Source organism: Sebastes fasciatus, chromosome 1, assembly GCF_043250625.1.
Source record: "Sebastes fasciatus isolate fSebFas1 chromosome 1, fSebFas1.pri, whole genome shotgun sequence".
NCBI lineage: Eukaryota > Metazoa > Chordata > Actinopteri > Perciformes > Sebastidae > Sebastes > Sebastes fasciatus.
Window position 1 is genome coordinate 10,532,791 of NC_133795.1, and position 18,456 is coordinate 10,551,246.

Below are 18,456 nucleotides of genomic sequence, written 5' to 3' on the forward strand. Positions count from 1 at the left end.
CTGAAGTATTAATAGTTCCAATGGCATCGAAGAGTACAAATGCTAGTAAGCATTATGCTTAAATCTGTGTTACGATTATGAGGGGCTCTTTGGGAAATGTTATCCCCTGTAAGGGGTCCTCGGCCCCAAAAAGTTTGAGAACCCCTGATTCAGAGTATTGGATGGATTGCCATGACATTTGACATGGATGAATTGTAATCAGAGTTGGAAAGTAGCACCAGCCTCTAGCCAAATACTGGTAAAATATGCGAGTAGCAGCTTGATTTTCTTCTCTTACCAGCCAAAAAAAACAATAGTAATCTATTGAATGGCTAGTAGATTAATCTCAACAAGCAATTTCAATATGTCATCTTTGGCTTTGGGAAGTTGTAATTTTGGGAATTGTGTGACCAAAACCATTAATCAATTAAATCGAGTAAATAATAGGGATATTCAATGTTCATCTTCATGTAACTTTTCATAGTAGCAGCAGTCAGAGAAAGTGCTCCATAGTGTTAGCGTCCCACAAGCAGTGGGGTGTAAAAAAGGTTAAACAGAAGTGACAGCTTTTTCTGGAAAAGACATAAAACAGCAGATTTATGGTTTTCTCAGTTGTATCTGAGCGTGTTGTGTCTGTGTTTTTTTTACCTCTATAAATGAACATGAGAGTCTCCCACAAGCACATACACAGGAGGGGGTCCTTTACAACCAGACGAGAGAGGCGTCCCGTCAGGTGCCCCTCTGTTCGTGGCATGTCGTCGATAATCCCCCCGTCCCAGGTGGAGAGCAGCGAATTGGGGCCTCCATCCCGCTCTCTGCAAACACACCGCGACTGGGGACGTTCCCTGTCCGACCAGACATGAAAATTCAGCACAAAATCCTTCACAGTTTTGCAGACAGAGCTGAGCTCCTGCTGGCTACAGGCTCAGCTGGAGAAATAGGTTGTTAAGCTCCATCCTGTGAACAGGCTCATATCTGTCCTACCTGTTCTTGGGCCCCAGGAGCAGCTGTCTGAAGTACGGACTGACAGCACACAGCACGGCCGCGTGCGCCCACCCCAGCTCTTTCCCAGAATCCCCGGCGTAGAAAGCCACATCGGCGAACTGCACGCCACGCTCCAACAACCACTGCATGTCCTGGGAGAAGCTGGACTCCTCTACTCGGATGGGAGGAAGACGTGCTGGAGGAGGAGGGTGAAGAGGAGACAGATAGACAGGATGAGTTGTGTTAATGAACAATCACTGCTGATTTTCAGAAAACTGTGGAAAATCCACCAGATGTGTTATGTTCAAAGCACCTCAGAAGTGTTGTAATTCACACTTTTGGTGAATTCATTTTCCCTCAATCTACCGTGTCTACTTCTACTAGTCATTTCCCCTTTTTTCTGACAATGAGTTTTGACAGCTGAGATAAATGGAGTGTATATGGAGTATGAGGAGAGACTGATAGTGACAGTTATAGTGTAGAGATCTTTTAGTCAAGAAAGAGAGAACTAAAGGAGAGGCCAATGTCATGTTGGGCCCTGCCCTGTTGTGCTTCCAGATATGTTTGCCTTTGCGCTAATGACAGAGCAGCGAAGATGCAAAGCAGAGCTGCTGCACCGGATTCTCATGGATGTCTGTCTGTTCAGTCGTAGATTTGTTCCTGCTTTTTTTTAAAGTCTTGAGGGACAGTAAGTAAGACAGACATTCACTAGATTATTTTGGTGATAAAAAAACATCAACGGAAAGCACGTCCTAAAGCTTATTTTAAGGTTAATGTTTAAAGAAGATATGGGAAAAAAGCTGGGTAGACACTAGTCACAGATAAATGACCTGCAGTGAACTGAGTCTAACAGTAAAAACAGTGAATAAAAAAAAAATACTGCAATGAAAAAACGACAGTACACTATGCATGTATTCATGAATTCAGATTAATAAAAATGCAGCGAGCAGGAACGTAAAGGAAGCGGGGGGAGGGGGCTTCACAAATCATTGTCCTATTATATTCATATTCATGCTTAATACACACTTTGCTCCTCTGTAGACCTCATCTCCTTTTTTTATGGCTGCTCAGATTTGGCCATGAAAATTGTGCAGTGCACGTCATATTTAATGCAAGTTACAACATAAGTAGACTTGCGTTGGACCGGCACCAATAAATCTGCTGCCTTGTTGGCTGGACTCAAAGCTGTCAGTCATTATATTAGATTTAGCAGCAAAATGGCCAAATCAATATTTGACATGTAGTTTAGCAGCGTAGTTTGTGTTGGATATTTTCAGGTGTGTGGGAAAATGCTGAAGTGTCAGTAGTAGTAGTAGTAGTAGTAGTAGTAGTAGTAGTAGTAGTAGTAGTAGTAGTAGTAGTAGCAGTCGTTGTAAAACAAGAACCCAGGTTTGTAGTTATGAATTCAGCAACAGTTAAAGGACACAACACTGGACCAATCTCCCAGGAAGAGCGCCTGGCTGTGAAGCAAATTTTCATAGTGGCTAAAAGTTGTAAAACGCACTAATAGCCAAATCCAGAGTTATTTCCCTTCCTCCGTTCATGTGAATGAGAACCAGACCGAGGCTGGAGCGAGGGCTGGGAGTAGGAGTTAAAAGAAAAGGCTACTGCGCCTGCTCTATAGACCCAATAGATGCAGAAGATCGCCGGATGATCCGGGCACTTTATCACTCGGCAGTCGAGCCATTTTGACTTCATGCACCACTGAGCAACTTTCACAGGAACGAACGGGCGCCTGCCTCCAACGCTGTATCCAGTTCCCATTTTAAAAATAAATTATGCTACTGGATCTGTGGCACGGGAGGTGTGCTTCTAACCAAATTAATTCTAATTATGAAATTTCAAATACAACACTCAGAAAGCTTCCAGTTCGTGGCAACATCCGGGCGCCAGATATGGCAGCCGATTGCAGATTCAATCCGACTGTATTTTAGCCAATTTAGAGAGACACAGTCTAAAAAAGTAGAGCGTTAAGACAACGGAAAAGCAGCAGAAATGCAGCAGTCAAACAGTCCAGCTTGACTAATCAACCTCACTGTGTCTCTGCTGCTCGCTGTTTGAGTTTTAGCCTCTTGTGATCGTTGTCCAGTGTGGTCATTTATCTCTTAATTAGCTTTTTGTATTTGTGGATTCTGATTAAAGGCAGTTTGATTTGATCAAACTGCCTTTAATCAGTAAATCAACAGTCTGCTACAAACTCAAATCTTTTGACACGAGATCAATGCGACTCGTTTTGAAGCTTGATTAAAATGTAATTTGAAATAAGCAGATTAAAAACTAAATTAGAGTTTAAACAACTAGTTGATAATTAACTGGCAACGTTTTGATTATCTATTGACCGTTAGAGTCATTTTCAGACATTCTCTGATCGCAGCTTCTCAAAGAGAAAAGATATGTGAGAATGTGTCGGTTTTGCTTGTCTCATAGCAAACTGAATATCCTTGAGATCGGACACAGCAAACCATTTTCAAATGTCACCTTGAAGCCTTAAACTAAATCCTGCACAGCTGAGATATAAATATTCAATTTCAATTGAAAAAGAACTGCATTGGGGATGTTACTGGCTGGACAAACGGGTTTATAACATTCAGGTGCCTAAATACCTAAACAGATGAGGAACATTTGGTTAAAGACACGGTTAATAAGTGATCCATATGGAAAGATCCCTGAGCGGCCTCAGAACGAGCTACTAAACACTCAGTTGTTGCTGTGTTTGGTTGCTGAAAAGAGCTCGGTCTAAAATTGATTCAAACGTCATGAAATGAAAGTAGTCTACCTAGCTCTTTGTCTCTCTTCTCATTTCCAGTTTGGAACAGAGAATATTGATCTGGGTAAAAACCTTTGTGCTCAGCTGTTTTTATGGCTATGTAAGCTGTAAGGAGAAACAATCCAGTCAGTCCAACAGGATGTTCTCTATAGTATAGAGAACATCCTAATAATTGTTGCTTTAAAACACTCTTTTTATGGCGTTATACGCCATAAAAAGAGTGTTTTAAAGCAACAATTATTATGTGAAAATGACTAAATGTATTATTAAATAGAGAGAATAATTACCATTCATTATATTTATACTGTATATAAAAAAGCCTCTTAAAATAAAAGCCAGTATTAGTTTTTAGATACCATAGTATTCCTCTGACCTGGTTGCTCTAAGTGAGGGGGACGAAGATCGTTCACTTTGTTTCCTCGCCTCTTCTCCGGACGCTCTTTGGCTTTGTGCTTCAGACATTGAATCATGAAGTACTCCAGCTGAACAACACAGAAATAATGCACACGTTAGTACAAAACGCACGGTACCGAAAATAGTGATGTTACATCATCAATTCTTTGCTTTGGAAACAACTTCCTGAGAAGACAAACGGAGCTACCCGTCCTTGTCTCCTCTACTGAGTACTCAACCTGTATCTGACATGCAGAGTTCATCGAGTTTGACAGACAGGGAAGAGTGTGAAAAGTGAGGAATTTATATTACAGAACTTAAAACACACGTGCAATTTCTTTCTGAAAATACGAGTGATTTTATCAGTCAGCCCCCGTGTGACATGACCACTTACCACACTGCCGAAGTAGCGCCCCACGAAGACGTGGTTGAGCGAGGGCAGCTCCAGGTAGGTGGCCCCCAGGTCGCGGGACAGCTGCAGACCTTCACTGTGAGGAACACAGCTGCTCCAGTCGGACGCACACAGCGGGCACGTACACGGAGGGCCTTCGTCTGAACACAAAGAGGAGAATTTAAATAAATTAATCTAATAAATGAGGGTACATGAGAAGCAATACATGAGTGACTGATACTACATTATGCGTTCTAGGATGCATGAATCTAGTATGAATGAGCCAGTGCTGGAAATGAGCTGCACTGGGCCGTGAAATACAGTCCATAGAAAGAGCTATCATAATATTATATATTACATACTTAAAATATTCAACTAAAACGAGAAATTAACTGCGATATGTGCCTTCAAGAACAACATTTTGATCCATAATGTTAAAGGAACAGTGTGTAGGATCTGTTCGTATCTAGCGATGAGGTTGTAGATTACAACTTCTCTCGTGTGCCAAGCATGTAGGATTGCTACGGTGGCCGACGCGAAAACGCGAATGGGCCCTCTCTAGTCAGTTGTTGTAAAAATAGAGCTTAGAGAGTGTGTGTGTACGTGGGAAGTGAGTGGTGAAGCAAGAGAGAGAGAGAGCGGGGACGACAGGAGCGAGTAACTTTATCGACTCCAGCCCAAGCAGGAAAAGTTAACAGAGTTTGGTTTATCCCTATGTAGATATAAACGGCTCATTCTAAGCTACTGAAAACACAACGATTCTTATTATCAGGTGATAATACACTAAAGAAAACATACTTATTAATATTAAATTCCATTTCCGCCAATAGATCCCCCTAAATGTTTCACTCTGGTCCTTTAATGTCCATACCAGACAAGGATGAAAACATGTTTTGAAGACAGAAAAGAGCTGCACACTGTCCTGATAGCTCTACATAAATTCAACAGATAAATGTTTGAATTGAACAGAGCACCTCATTGTCAAGTTAACACCACAGTGCTGTATTATACTGTGTAGTGTGAACCCATCACTCAAGTGGTTGTGATCTGCCTGATTAAGAGTCAGTCTACTCCCAGACTGGATCAATCAGAGCAGAACTGGGTACCAATATTTGACGCTCCCTAGAGGGGGATAAACTGTGCCAATACTGGCAATTTAAAAATGCAGTAAAATGTATTAAAAATATCACACAAGAACATATTGAATCTACATCACAAAAATGTTGTAATACAAAACTTATTTTGTAAATATGTTTCAGTGTTTGTTAAAAGTTCCATATATACGGGAAGTGGTGAAAAGTACATTTACTCAAGTACTGTACTTGAGTACAATTTTGAGATACTTGTACTTTACTTGAGCATTTCCAATTTATGCTTCTTTATACATTTACCCCACTACATCTCAGAGGGAAATATTGTACTTTACTACATTTATTTTACAAACAAAACATATGATCAACTTATTAAATATGATGCATTGTTCTATATTAAAGGCCAACATCCCTGATGTTCCCCCAAACATGTTTTTTGTTTTGTTTTAATCTTATACATAATCTTTCGGGACCTTGAAGTTTCCATAATTAAACACTGAAAGGGGCCATTTTGCATATTGAGGACTTTTACTTTTGCTACTTTAAGTATATTTTGCTTGTAATACTCTAGTACTTTCACTCAAGTAGAATTTTTAACGCAAGACTTTTACTTGTAACAGAGTATTTTTACAGTATGGTATTGTTACTTTCACTTAAGTAAAGGATCTGATTACAAAAAAGTGCACACAAACACAAACTAAAAGTGACTTTGTGTGCTGAACAGAACAGTAAACACAACATTTCACAAACAAGTTAAAATAGAAAACATACCTCGCAAAATAGAGCATAAAAACCAGATGCCACACAGCCACATGTGCTTTGATAATGTGGACTTGCCATACTTCCTAATTCCACTTCATTATGTAGACAACCAATAAGGATTTTAAAAAGGGAGATAGGTGTATTTGTTTCCATTTTGTGAATGATTGTTGTTTTCTGCTTTGTTGTGTTTAGCGTTGTTAGTCCTTGAAATGTCATTAGGTCTTTCTCTGTGTTTTGCACCTCCAGGCCACCCTTTTATACATCTTCACTAAGTCCAAAGAATTCTCTTGCAAATACAGTATAGATCATCTGAATGCATCAAATATGCAAAGCACATGTGCACTAGCACCGGCCACACTGTGCCATGTGTGCATGCTGCATGGGGACCAAAAAGACAGAATCAGACAGAAAATTTGGAGGGATTAGCTTGAAGAAGAAAAAAGGACTGCACAAAAGGAGCAGAGAGCCAGAGATAAAAGAGAGAATGAGCGCGACATGCAGCTAAGTGCTGCTGAGGCATTGGATAAATCATACTGCTAATAACCTACAGGCATGGTGGAGCTAGACACAGAGTGTGTGATAGAGAGAGAATGAAACGCAGAGTGTGCGTGAGCGGCTGACAACGGTGACTTGGCATAATCATTGCTATGTTTGTGTGTGTCTGTGTGTCTGTCTGTGTGTCTGTGTGTCTGTGTGTGCCCTTGGATAAATCTGTCTGCGTTCAGCGCTGGTTTAATGGCTGTGTTAATGCACGTATACGGCAGCGCTCTCTGCCACAGCTGTGCCCTTAGGTGGTCTAAAGTCGAGCAGCAGGAAGCGCTCAGAGCTCAGCCGTCATTCTCTGCAATCATGAGGGGATAGCATGAAAATACTCACAGCCGTCACACACAAAAACACAAACAAAGGCTACAGCTCTCCACTCCCTCTCCTCTCCTTCTCTTCTCTCTTCTCTCTCTCTCTCTCTGGCAAATACTTGACTTTCACTGTGATCATTGTGCAGCGGAGCTCTGACAGGATCTCAAAGTACGCCGTGCAGACAAGCTAAAAATACAACCTGGTGCATTTGACGAGCGTCTTTATAGAATCTGGATTCAACTGGGGTCAGTGTGTGTGTAAAGAAAACAACACATGCAGGCACTCTGAGGTGCCAGTAGGCATGCATGTTTATTCATGATGTTTTAAGCTGCCTCCAGTAAGGCTATACACCCAAGTGTCTTATAGTCTTAAGGAACAAACTTAGGGGTGTATCGATATATCAAAATATCAATCAACATTATGTTTTGCGACACTGTATCGATTCTCCAAAACATTAAATTGATTTTCAATTAACCTCTTAAAGCCACTATTCTGCCTTCCGGAGGTTGTAGCAGGCTCAATTTTAAAGCTGTGAAGTTACTGGCATCATATGAAACTAGAAAACCTGAGGAATCCATTGGTACCAGCCATGTCATACTTGCATGTCGCGAAGGAGGCTAAATAACGCACCAAACTTAAACTAAATTTTGGCGAGGAAAAACTGTCAGCCATTTTCAAAGGGGTCTCTTGACCTCTGACCTCAAGATATGTGAATGAAAATGTGTTCTATGGGTACCCACGAGTCTCCCCTTTACAGACATGCCCACTTTATGATAATCACAGTCTTACAGTCTCACAGTCTTAGAGTTGCATTAACTGGGTATCACTGTAAAGCTGAGACTCTTGAAGATCCAGTGAGTCCAATTGTATTCATGTGTGATGATGTTAGTCCCCAAACTGTAGTAGCCATTTCACATTTTACTCAGATGGTGATGTGTCTTTTTACTATGACAGTTTCCCTAAAATTAGATTTGAAAAAAATCTCAATATATCGCTTTGCTTACAGTATCACAGTATATCCCAATATATTGAATTGTATCATGATACGTATCATATCTCCAGATTCTTGCCCTAGACAATCTACTGTCTTACACAACTACTGCTGTGCCAAATTATATAAACTTAATGTCTTGCTTTTTTGTGTTTCCTGCAGGGAAGCATGTGAGCGGACCGCCTGAAGGCAGCCAAGAGGAGATTTAATCATGAGCATCCTCCTCATTGCCGGGAGGACATATTAGAGGACACAAGCCTCAGACGGTGATCTCACTGGCGAGAAGAACATGATATTGTCCCGGAATCAAACTCAACAAACTGAGGCAGCAGTCAATCCACCCCAAAACTACCAGGATATCAAGCACAACGGCTGAGAATATGGCTGTCCCGAATACCACTTTTTGGGCTTCGAAGCTTTGGTGAGAAATATTATAAGCTATTCCAAGCTTCGCGGCGCAGCCGGCTGACATGTTCTTCTGTTTGTCTATCTTCATTTCCCCTGTTTCAGTGCCCCTACCTCACTACTGTACTCACACCTCTACACACAACAAACAGAGATATCCATCTGAGAATAACTAATAATAATTAATGTTATGAAGCATTCAAATTGTAGCGACTGCTATCAATTAAAAAGCCACTAAGTAGGCTCTTGACTGTGTGACTTGTTATAAAAAATACCAAAAGTCCAGATGCATTTTGCTGTTTATTAAATGAAAGTAATTACAAACAATAACTTAGGCTAACTGGAATAACTAAAGTATGTAACGAGAAGTGACGGTCAACAGAAAATATCAGAGCCTATCTCACCCTCTTTGTCTGACTCCCGCGGGGTCCAAGTGAACAGGTAACAATAGGTGAAACCACACCCCTGTGTCAATTACCGGAAGTGATGTTAACTAAAACATGGAGGTATTAAGAGAACTGGATACAGCGCTGGAGGCGGGGCCACGTTCATTCCTATAAAAGTTGCTGAGTGGCGCATGAAGCCAGAATGGCTCGACTTCCGATTGGAAAAGTACCCGGCTCTACCGGCGATCTTCCGCATCCATTAGGCACATGGAGCAGGCGCAGTAGCGTCACAGGGTCACATGGCTCGGTCACGGGGTCACAACCGTCACACTGTCGTCACATTTTGCTAACTCCGTCTCCCAGCCCTCGCTCCAGCCTCGGTCTGGGTCTCATTCACATGAACGAAGGAAGGGAAATAACTCTGGATTCGGCTATTAGAGCGTTTTACAACTTTTAGGACCCAATGATTTAAATAAGGACTATTTAAGTGTTCGTACTGGGAAGTTGATTCACTTCAAAATAAATTATCCGCTGAGTTAAAGATGTCTCTTTCCCAATGTAAGTCTATGGGAAAAAGTATTTTTGGGCCCAATGGCATCTCGTGATGGACACGGAAGTCGTAGTACCGTCGTTTGGCCACTACGAAAATTGGCATCAACGACTGGCACTCTTCCTGGGAGCTTGAACCAAAAGAACATGTGCGGCCTAAACAAATAATAATAATAAACGACTTGCTAAATATACACGTTGGCTCCTACACAAATACTGATTTGGAGGTCGATTACCATAGCGATAGTCGAAACTTCGAAGCATTTGTGTCGGCCCTAACTGAGAGATGAGACATTTTGTATTTTGCAGCCTCTCAAATTCCATTGTTCCTGCACAACAATGACAAACTGTTTCAGGAACCATCAGTTGTCAAAACTGAACGACAAAAAGCATCCTCACCGTTGAGCCGCGCTCCGACAGCGACCAGGATGACAGGCACGCCCCAGTGCCTCAGGAGCGGGCGGAGTCTCGGGGCGTAGCCGTTCCTGACCTGCTGGAAGGCCAGCTTGTCAGTGACTGAATATTTAATCACCAGGATGTCCGCCTGCTCGAGAACTTTCCGTACGCTGGTCCAATCGCTGTCCAGCAAGTCCTGGAGAGGCAAGAACAGGACAACAAATGTTAAGGTCAGACGAGGACAGACGCATGAGGAAGGCAATATAGTGAATTGTCTTTCCTGTGCCACCTTAGATAACCCTCGCCCTTCCTCTCCGAGTCTCCCTCAGTATAAATACCTCACTGTGGCGCTGGGGACTTTACCCCCAAGGACCTGTGTGAGGCTCGCTGCTCGCTCTAAACCAACCCTGATTCAACTCATTAGGCAGCAAAAACACTTCAGAGGGGCTTTGAGCAATTTGAATAAAAACAAGGACCGTAGAATTAGACTGACAGACTTTCTTGCAGCACCACCCCTGACATAGTTAGACAGCCCCATAATAGGACGCATACAGTGCTGCTATACACAATCACACAGTGTGCTTTCATTTCAAAATTGCTATTAAGAACAAATGTTCTTTCATTATTCCTTTTTGTGTGTGCCTGTCCTCCTAAGAATAGAGACATTTTTTTTATAAAGCCTGCAATCAAGCGCTGGAAGGCAAGTGGCCTTGGAATTTGAAATGTTGTGAGAAACAGAAGCAAAGAGTGAGAAAGTAAACAGCATATGAGTGAAGTGACTCATACAATGTCAATGCTCTGGCACAATTATACACCTTTTTTTTTATTGCATGATTTGCCATGTTGACCTGGTTTAACCTCCCTGTGCAAATCAAGTCTGATTTGGCAAGCAGGAAGGTGCCAAAAGCAACAGCTCGCATATCCGCGCTCATATATGTGCGTTCGCGTGTGGCCGGAGCCTCTACTCTCGCTGTCTCGCTCCACCTCTAGACGTGAACGCGCGCTCACTCCTCACTGCAGAAGAGTTAGTTTAGCTCTGAGAATATCTAGTGAATTAAATGCTGCAGCTCTTCCAGACCAACGGAGGTTTCCTGTGTCTTATGAAGTGACGGGTCTCCGCAACGAGAAACGTTATCGTCTCTGACCGGGTGCCGGTGTCTCCCTGCGGGCGCAGTTGGGAGACGATAACGTTTCTCTTCCTGCTTCAGCCCCGGCACTGACCCGCTTTTCCTGCTTCAGCCTCCGCCAACACTAGGATCAGATCTAAATCATGTTCATGGAGAGACCTCCGTCTGGTCAGCTAACATTACTGCCGAGCAGGTGAAATATACAGTGATATTGTGGTTTTAGCTGACGTTTGTCGCCTCACTGTTTTGAGCGATGCTCGTTCAGGTCTATTTAGAGCGAGCTTTCGTTGACTTAACGGCCACAGGTGTCGCTGTTAACAAGCATTTCTGAAAGTTACAAACAGTCCCTTTAATATGCAAATATGAGATGGACACAATGAGCAAAATAAGACATGCAAGTCTCTCTTTTTTCTCTTACCCAGCTGGGGCAATCCCTCACCACCACAGTGACATCTCCAAACACCTGCGAGGTGTACTCCATGAAGGCCGGGTTGTGCATGCTGCTCTCCAGGTCGCAGGGTCCCACCAGAGCCCCGTGGCCCAGGTAGCTCCACAGGAGGCCTCCCTGCAGCTGGCCCTGGCCCATGATCTCCTCTCCGGGCCCGACTCCTCCAGGGCACTCGCTGCCCAGAGCCACGATGTGGATGGACCTGTGCAGACAGACAGACAGACACATGGAGGTAGGAGGAAGCAGCAGATGGTATATAGGCTCTACAGCACACTGAGGTTTTCCTTATTATTCATGTCTATCACGGAGACAGTGCATCACCGTTATGTCACTGAGAATGACTGAGAAGAAGAAGCGTGCCAAGGCCGTTTATTATAGGCTGCACCTGAGAGGGGTTCAATAAATCACTTTGAGACATTATTTCGGTGATGTGTTGAATCAAGCAATGCAGAAAATAAGATAAAGCATGCAACCTCTCCTCATAGGTCTTAATGAGTTGCAGCTTAACTTACATTGTGGTCACCGCGGGTTTTCTCTCTCTAGCCCGTCTCCCTCACGGTGCGTCTCCACGCCGGGCTGCACAAGGCTTTTTCCGCAATGAGCCGCGGCTCCGCTCCGCTCCGTGGTTAATCCCTCTCATCGGTGGATGGCCCCCCGGGAGCGCGGCTGCTGCTGCTGCTGCTGGAGGAGAGTCACTCGCATATTTCCCAGTCTTCGTTATTCATTCATAAAAAAGCGGATAAGCGTCCCGAACCGACCGCAGAGAGCAGAGAGGAGGAGAGGAGAGCTGAGGCGCACCGGACGGACAGCCCAGCCAGCCGGCGGAGCAGCAGCAGCAGCAGCACACAGTGTGGTGTGTGTTTGTGTGTACAGCAGCGCCCATGGGTGGGCAGCCACTGCGCTAACAGACACAACTAGTTGTCAGTCAGTCGGGAGGAAACACAATTAATGAAGAGAGGAGGAGGAGAGGAGGAGAGGAAGAGAGGAGAGGAGAGGAAGAGAGGAGGATAAAGAGGAGGTGGAGGGCAGCAGCACCGCGCCTCAGCTCGGCGTCCTGACCAGATGAATGACGTCGGCGGATAAAACAAAGTCTCACTGACAAGAGAACAACTGGAGAGAGAGAGAGAGAGAGAGAGAGAGAGAGAGAGAGAGAGAGAGAGAGAGAGAGAGGGGGGGGAGAGAGGGACAGAGAGAGAGAGAGAGAGGGGGGGGGGGGAGAGAGAGGGGGGGAGAGAGAGAGAGAGAGAGAGAGAGAGAGAGGGGGGGGGAGAGAGGGACAGAGAGAGAGAGAGAGAGAGGGGGGGGGGGGAGAGAGAGGGGGGGAGAGAGAGAGAGAGAGAGGGAGACAGAAAGAGAGAGAAAGAGACACACACACAGAGAGACACAGAGAGACACAGAGAGGGAGAGATGCGAGAGACAAAGAGAGAGAGGGAGATGAGAGAGAGGGGGGAGAGAGGGAGAGGGATGAGAGAGAGGGAGTGGGGAGAGAGAGACAGAGAGAGAGAGAGAGAGAGAGAGGGGGGGGGGGAGAGAGGGACAGAGAGAGAGAGAGAGGGAGGGATGAGGGAGAGAGAGAGGGGGGGGGGAGAGAGAGGGGGGGAGAGAGAGAGAGAGAGAGAGGGAGACAGAAAGAGAGAGAAAGAGACACACACACAGAGAGACACAGAGAGGGAGAGATGAGAGAGAGGGGGGGAGAGAGGGACAGAGAGAGAGAGAGAGGGAGGGATGAGGGAGAGAGAGAGAGAGATAGAAAGAGAGGGGAGAGAGATGAGGGAGAGAGAGAGAGGGGGGGCGAGAGAGAGGGGGCGAGAGAGAGAGAGAGAGAGAGGGAGACAGAAAGAGAGAGAAAGAGACACACACACAGAGAGACACAGAGAGACACAGAGAGGGAGAGATGCGAGAGACAAAGAGAGAGAGGGAGATGAGAGAGAGGGGGGGAGAGAGGGAGAGGGATGAGAGAGAGGGAGTGGGGAGAGAGAGACAGAGAGAGAGAGAGGGAGGGAAAGAGAGATGAGAGAGAGAGGGAGAGGGATGAGAGATAGAGAGAGAGAGAGAGGGACAGAGAGGGAGAGGGAGGGAAAGAAAGGGAGAGTGAGAGACACAGAGAGGGAGAGAGAGAGAGAAAGAGAGGGAGGGAAAGAGGAAGAGGGAGAGGGGGAGACAGAGAGGGAGAGATGGAGAGAGAGAGATAGAGAGAGAGGGAGAGGCCGGGAGAGGGAGAGGCCGGGAGAGGGAGAGATGGAGAGAGAGAGAGAGAGAGCGAGAGAGGGAGGGAGGGAGGGAGAGGGAGAGGGGGGGAGAGAGAAATAGAGAGAGAGGGAGGGAAAGAGAGAGGGAGAGATGGAGAGAAGGAGGGAGGGAGAGGGAGGGAGAGAGAGAGGGGAGAGAGAAAGAGAGAGAGAGAGAGAGAGAAATGAGAGAGAGAGGGAGACAGAGAGAGAGAGAGAGAGAAATTAGAGAAAGAGGGAGACAGAGAGAGAGAGAAATGAGAGAGAGAGGTCGTGCCTGACTCAGTAACACGCACGCGGACATACACATCAAAGCAGCGCACGCCAACACACACTAAACACCGACCATGCTGTCAACATGCAGGAAATGACAGTGATGTTTTGTTCAGCTTCACATAGTTTTACACCTTGTTGTGTTTTCAAAGCTGATAGTTTCACCTCTAAACATTTAAAGAACAAGAGTTTATCTTCTGTTGAATCAGCCAGTTCTCATCCCCAGGGCGTCGCATACTGACGCTTTGGCACGGCATAGATATCGATGCACAAGGCACCCTTTAGGGCCCTGTCACACTAAGCCGACGGTCGGACAGTTTGGGGCCGTCGGTGAACGTCCGATGAACCAGTTTTTTTGGCGTGTCCCGCTCTGTAGGCTTTAGTCTTCTCGTGTCTGAGTTTTTTCGCCCGTCGGTGAGAGAAATCACTCTGTTTGGCTGTTCAGCTGAAGGGAATCAGTGCGCGAGATGAGAAACGGACATGAGGAAACTAAGCCAACGAGTAAAGTCGGGGAAAAAAACACAGAAGGTTCTTATCATTTTTCATCTCATGTGCAACTCATGAGTGCAACTATTTGGCCGGGTCAAAGGTGACGTGAGGCGACTCAAAGGTCGGCCTTCATCGCCGCTAGTTCTTTGAGGTCAGGTTGGTGTGTCTGCAGCTTTAGGGTTCAGTCCTGTGTCAGGGTTCAACCCCCAGAACAATAAACCATATACCCGTAAACCGCAACACACATCAGACATCACAAAAATTTAGATTTTTACAAGATTCAGAAAGAGAGTTACAGAGGTGAATTGTGTATTTCTTTCTTTCTTTCTTTATTTGTTCATTTGTTGCCTCAATCCAGAAAATGAGGATAAGTTCCCACCGGCATTTAACAAATATTATAATTCTTTTTAGGGGTCAACCAGCGCCCCCCAGAAGGTCACGCCCTAGGCGACCGCCTATACGCCCTGTGTGTGCATAACTTCTATTCTCTGACACTGAACTCAGCTACATGAAGAGACACAAAAGGAATTGCCAAGAGGCCTGAGCATGGGGTGCAACGTTAATGATAGTGATGATAATAATAATAATGACAACCATAATGAGAACGTGTTAGGAGACATATCTGCCCATTACGGCAAGAAAATATACAATACTTTAACTGGCTCTGGGGGTGTTTTGTTGTCGGTGTAGATAAAAGGTGATAATGAGAGCTGGTAGTTCCTCTTGGACAAACTCCAGAGCTGTTTGAGAGGGAGAATAGATCAATTCTTAAAGGTATTATCAGAGCCCCCTGTGTCATTCATAATCACGATGAATAATGCAAGACATATAACCAACAGTGTGTATTCAGGGTTTGAACGCCCTGCAACAGCGTAATAATAATGCTGCTTATGCTGCGCTGCTCTCCCTCTGGAATAAGACGCAGCAGCCCTGCTAAGCAGTTTCCCCGGACAGTCTGCTCTTTATCTTGACAAAGAGCCCTCCACTTGACCTAGTGCAAATGCACATAAGGGTACCTGCTTTGTGTCAAGACTCTCAATTTAACCACATGATAATATATTAATATTTCATGTGTAACTTTGCAGAAGGTCTCAGCCCCCTCGTTCCCTGTAACCCGGGGGCCATGTGCATTTCTTGATTGTATTCAAAGCGTCACATAGTCAGGGGCTTCAGACTTTGTTGTGAGTGTGCTGTAGGCCGGCTACACAGACCAGCATCATTCATGCACAGAGGAACATCAGACCCCAGAGCCTCTGTGTTCTCAACCCATGCATGGCTTTTTACAGTTCTAGGGCCATGTCACTGTTGGCCTGCGCACAATGGGTTCAGAAACAAAGAAATAATATGAATGTGACAGGCTGTCTTGACTCTTCACATCAAATGCTCAACAAATTATGTTGGTAAATTATTCTGCACAACATGTTAAGTAAAGGATGGCTATGCAATACGAGAATTCAAGATTTTTTTGTCATAGAAGCCACATAAATGCTGTATTTTCTGCTGTTTATGTCTTGTGCATTCACTCTGTATGTGCATTTTAATATGCATGTGTTTTGTTGGTTTTTGCTGTTGTTTTTTATTTATTTTTTGTTTGTTTAATATTTCATTACTACTATTTTACTTGAATGTTGAAGTGCATTTACATGTATCTGTACACATGTATTTCTTTCTCTTCCTTTCTTTTAAATTATTTTTTTCATGCACAATTGGAAAACCTTGTATACCTAACGTATTGCAGTTGCACTGTAAATTAAGCACCATCTGAAAAAAAAGAAACCACATAAATAACCTCACCGTTGTAATTTTTGCACTAATTATTTAAAATGTAAGACAACCTCGGGCTGGACTCGAGACTTTAAATTTACATCAGAAAGCAAAGTGGAGGTGTGGAGTTTGAAATGTGTGGGTGAGGACAGAGGACAGAGGACACTATCAAGATGCATTATGAAAATTGTAGGAGCCAGCGTTTTGGGGGCTCGACCCAGACTAAAACCAAAAGTCAAGATATGTTGGCCGCTGCTTTACCAATTTTGACCATTTCTTTTTTTTCAATCTGTTTCTTGCAAAGTCCCCCTATTTCATGGAAGCGTAGTGCTAAATCTATAGAGTAATGCTTTAAAGGGATAGTTTGGGTGTTTTGAAGTGGGGTTGTATGAGGTACTTATCCATATTAGGTGTATTACCTACAGTAGATGACAGTCGGTGCATCCCCAGTTTGGAGAAGCAGACAGAAATATCAACACCGGAGTAAAGCAATACAGTGCTGTGGACGGCAGAAAAACATATTTTAGCCATCTAAAAGAAAGGCTCACCTAAAAAAATTTATATTTGTTTAAATGTATGCTATATTTAAAATATTTTCCGACAGCAAACTGAACTGAGGGTGAAACGTGTCTATACTGTTTTTGTCAACTGAGCCTGCTGGCTTTGGAGAGAGCAGAGATACTGTAAGTTTCACTTTCAGTTCAGTTCTGTCAAAAAGGAGAAGGAAAGGGCTGTCTGACAGCAAGATAAAGCAGTGAAAACATTCTAAATATAGCGTACACATAAACTGATATTGATTTTTTTAGGTGAGCCTTTCTTTTAGGTGGCTGTACTTTCTATTATCACTGTATTGCTTTGCTTCGGTGCCGGTCTGTTTCTCCAAACTGTCTGTTTCTCCAAACTGGGGGCACACTATCCCTTTAAGTACGACAGTACCACATCAAAATCATAACATAGCAAAATGTAACAAAGTCAGGTTTAGAGATATCGATGATGTCATAAACATTAAAGCTGAAGTAGACGAGATTGGAGCAAATATGATTAAAAAAAGTTATTTTTATAAAACGGTCGCTATATCGTGACAGTAATACATGAAACAGGTGACCTGAAAAAAATCATGTGCCTCTGTGTCCTCCGGTGATCCTAACGGCATCTGCAAGATTTCACATACCGGAGAAAAACAAGCAGTAAGAGCTGATCTGAGGGTCTACTGTCCAGTTGCTGTCTATGAGAGCCGGCAGTCAATCACTCGCAAACTCTGACCAAACGGTCAAACTAGGCAAACTAATGAGAAAGTTTGTGACGCCGCCGCCATTGTGAAATCTGGTGAAGTAACGCCAAGTTCTGGTCACATGACCAGAGAACAGCCAATAGGAACGCTCTCTCCATGAAATGACCTGTGATTGGTCAAAGTCTGCCGTCACGGGCTAGATTTTCTAAAGCCTGAAAACAGAGCCATGAGGAGGTGCAGAAGTCTAGTTATCTCTCAGAACACTTGAATTACAATATGCTGAAAGGTTATTATGGAATTTTTGCTCAATGATGCAAAAATATACTGCCTACTGCCACTTTAAAGGAATAGTCTGACATTTTGGGAAATGCACTTATTCGCTTTCTTGCCGAGAGTTAGTTGAGGAGATTGAATGTTGAATGTCCAAAACAAAACCCAGAATTTCTGTATAGAATATGCACCAGGGGGAAGGAGTGGGAAGCAGCAGTTTCCAGCCAGCAACAGTACCTGTCTGAAGCTGCTGGCAGTGTCAGCACACCTTTTAACAACCTCAGGGATTGGCTTGGTGTCCTCAGCAAGGTTTTTTTTTTTATTTCTTTTTGCAGTTGCTCGAGGAATTTTTGCCAATGGACAACAAACATGTCACAACACAAATCCCAAGCACCTATGCAGACTGCGACCTGATAATCATGCTTTCTAAATGTTATCTGAGGGGATAAACAGACAAAAAATGGGCAGTATTGCGGTATGATCTTTATATTTTTACATTAACGATTTTCCCCTTTAGGACATTATCGATCATAAACCTTTTTATCTTATTGATTCATTCACTGTATGCATAATATATGAGGAATATTGAAATGCAGAGGGATGCACCAGCGTGGCAGGCAGTTAGCTACCTCATGCCACGACCCAATTAAGGAACGGAGACTCAGAAATCAAAATTT

At 44.0% G+C, this 18,456-nt stretch overlaps 1 protein-coding gene and 1 long non-coding RNA gene across 2 annotated transcripts in view; one reads left to right on the forward strand and one right to left on the reverse strand.

Moving 5' to 3' along the window:
- rhobtb3 (Rho related BTB domain containing 3) overlaps window positions 1-12,633 on the reverse strand; it is a 35,361-nt gene extending 22,728 nt beyond the window's left edge. The window contains exons 1-7 of the mRNA XM_074627067.1: window positions 12,037-12,633; window positions 11,495-11,726; window positions 9,953-10,145; window positions 4,518-4,675; window positions 4,104-4,212; window positions 964-1,159; window positions 628-824 (exon numbers count right to left, since the gene is read on the reverse strand). Of these exons, the coding sequence (XP_074483168.1) occupies window positions 628-824; window positions 964-1,159; window positions 4,104-4,212; window positions 4,518-4,675; window positions 9,953-10,145; window positions 11,495-11,726; window positions 12,037-12,038 (1,087 nt within the window). The 5' untranslated portion in view covers window positions 12,039-12,633. The remainder of the gene's footprint in view (window positions 1-627; window positions 825-963; window positions 1,160-4,103; window positions 4,213-4,517; window positions 4,676-9,952; window positions 10,146-11,494; window positions 11,727-12,036) is intronic.
- Window positions 1-15,458, forward strand: part of LOC141762954 (uncharacterized) — a 33,158-nt gene extending 17,700 nt beyond the window's left edge. The window contains exons 3-5 of the long non-coding RNA XR_012592954.1: window positions 8,376-8,634; window positions 11,499-11,756; window positions 14,926-15,458. This is a non-coding gene — a long non-coding RNA (uncharacterized LOC141762954). The remainder of the gene's footprint in view (window positions 1-8,375; window positions 8,635-11,498; window positions 11,757-14,925) is intronic.
- The last annotated feature ends 2,998 nt before the right edge of the window (window positions 15,459-18,456 follow it).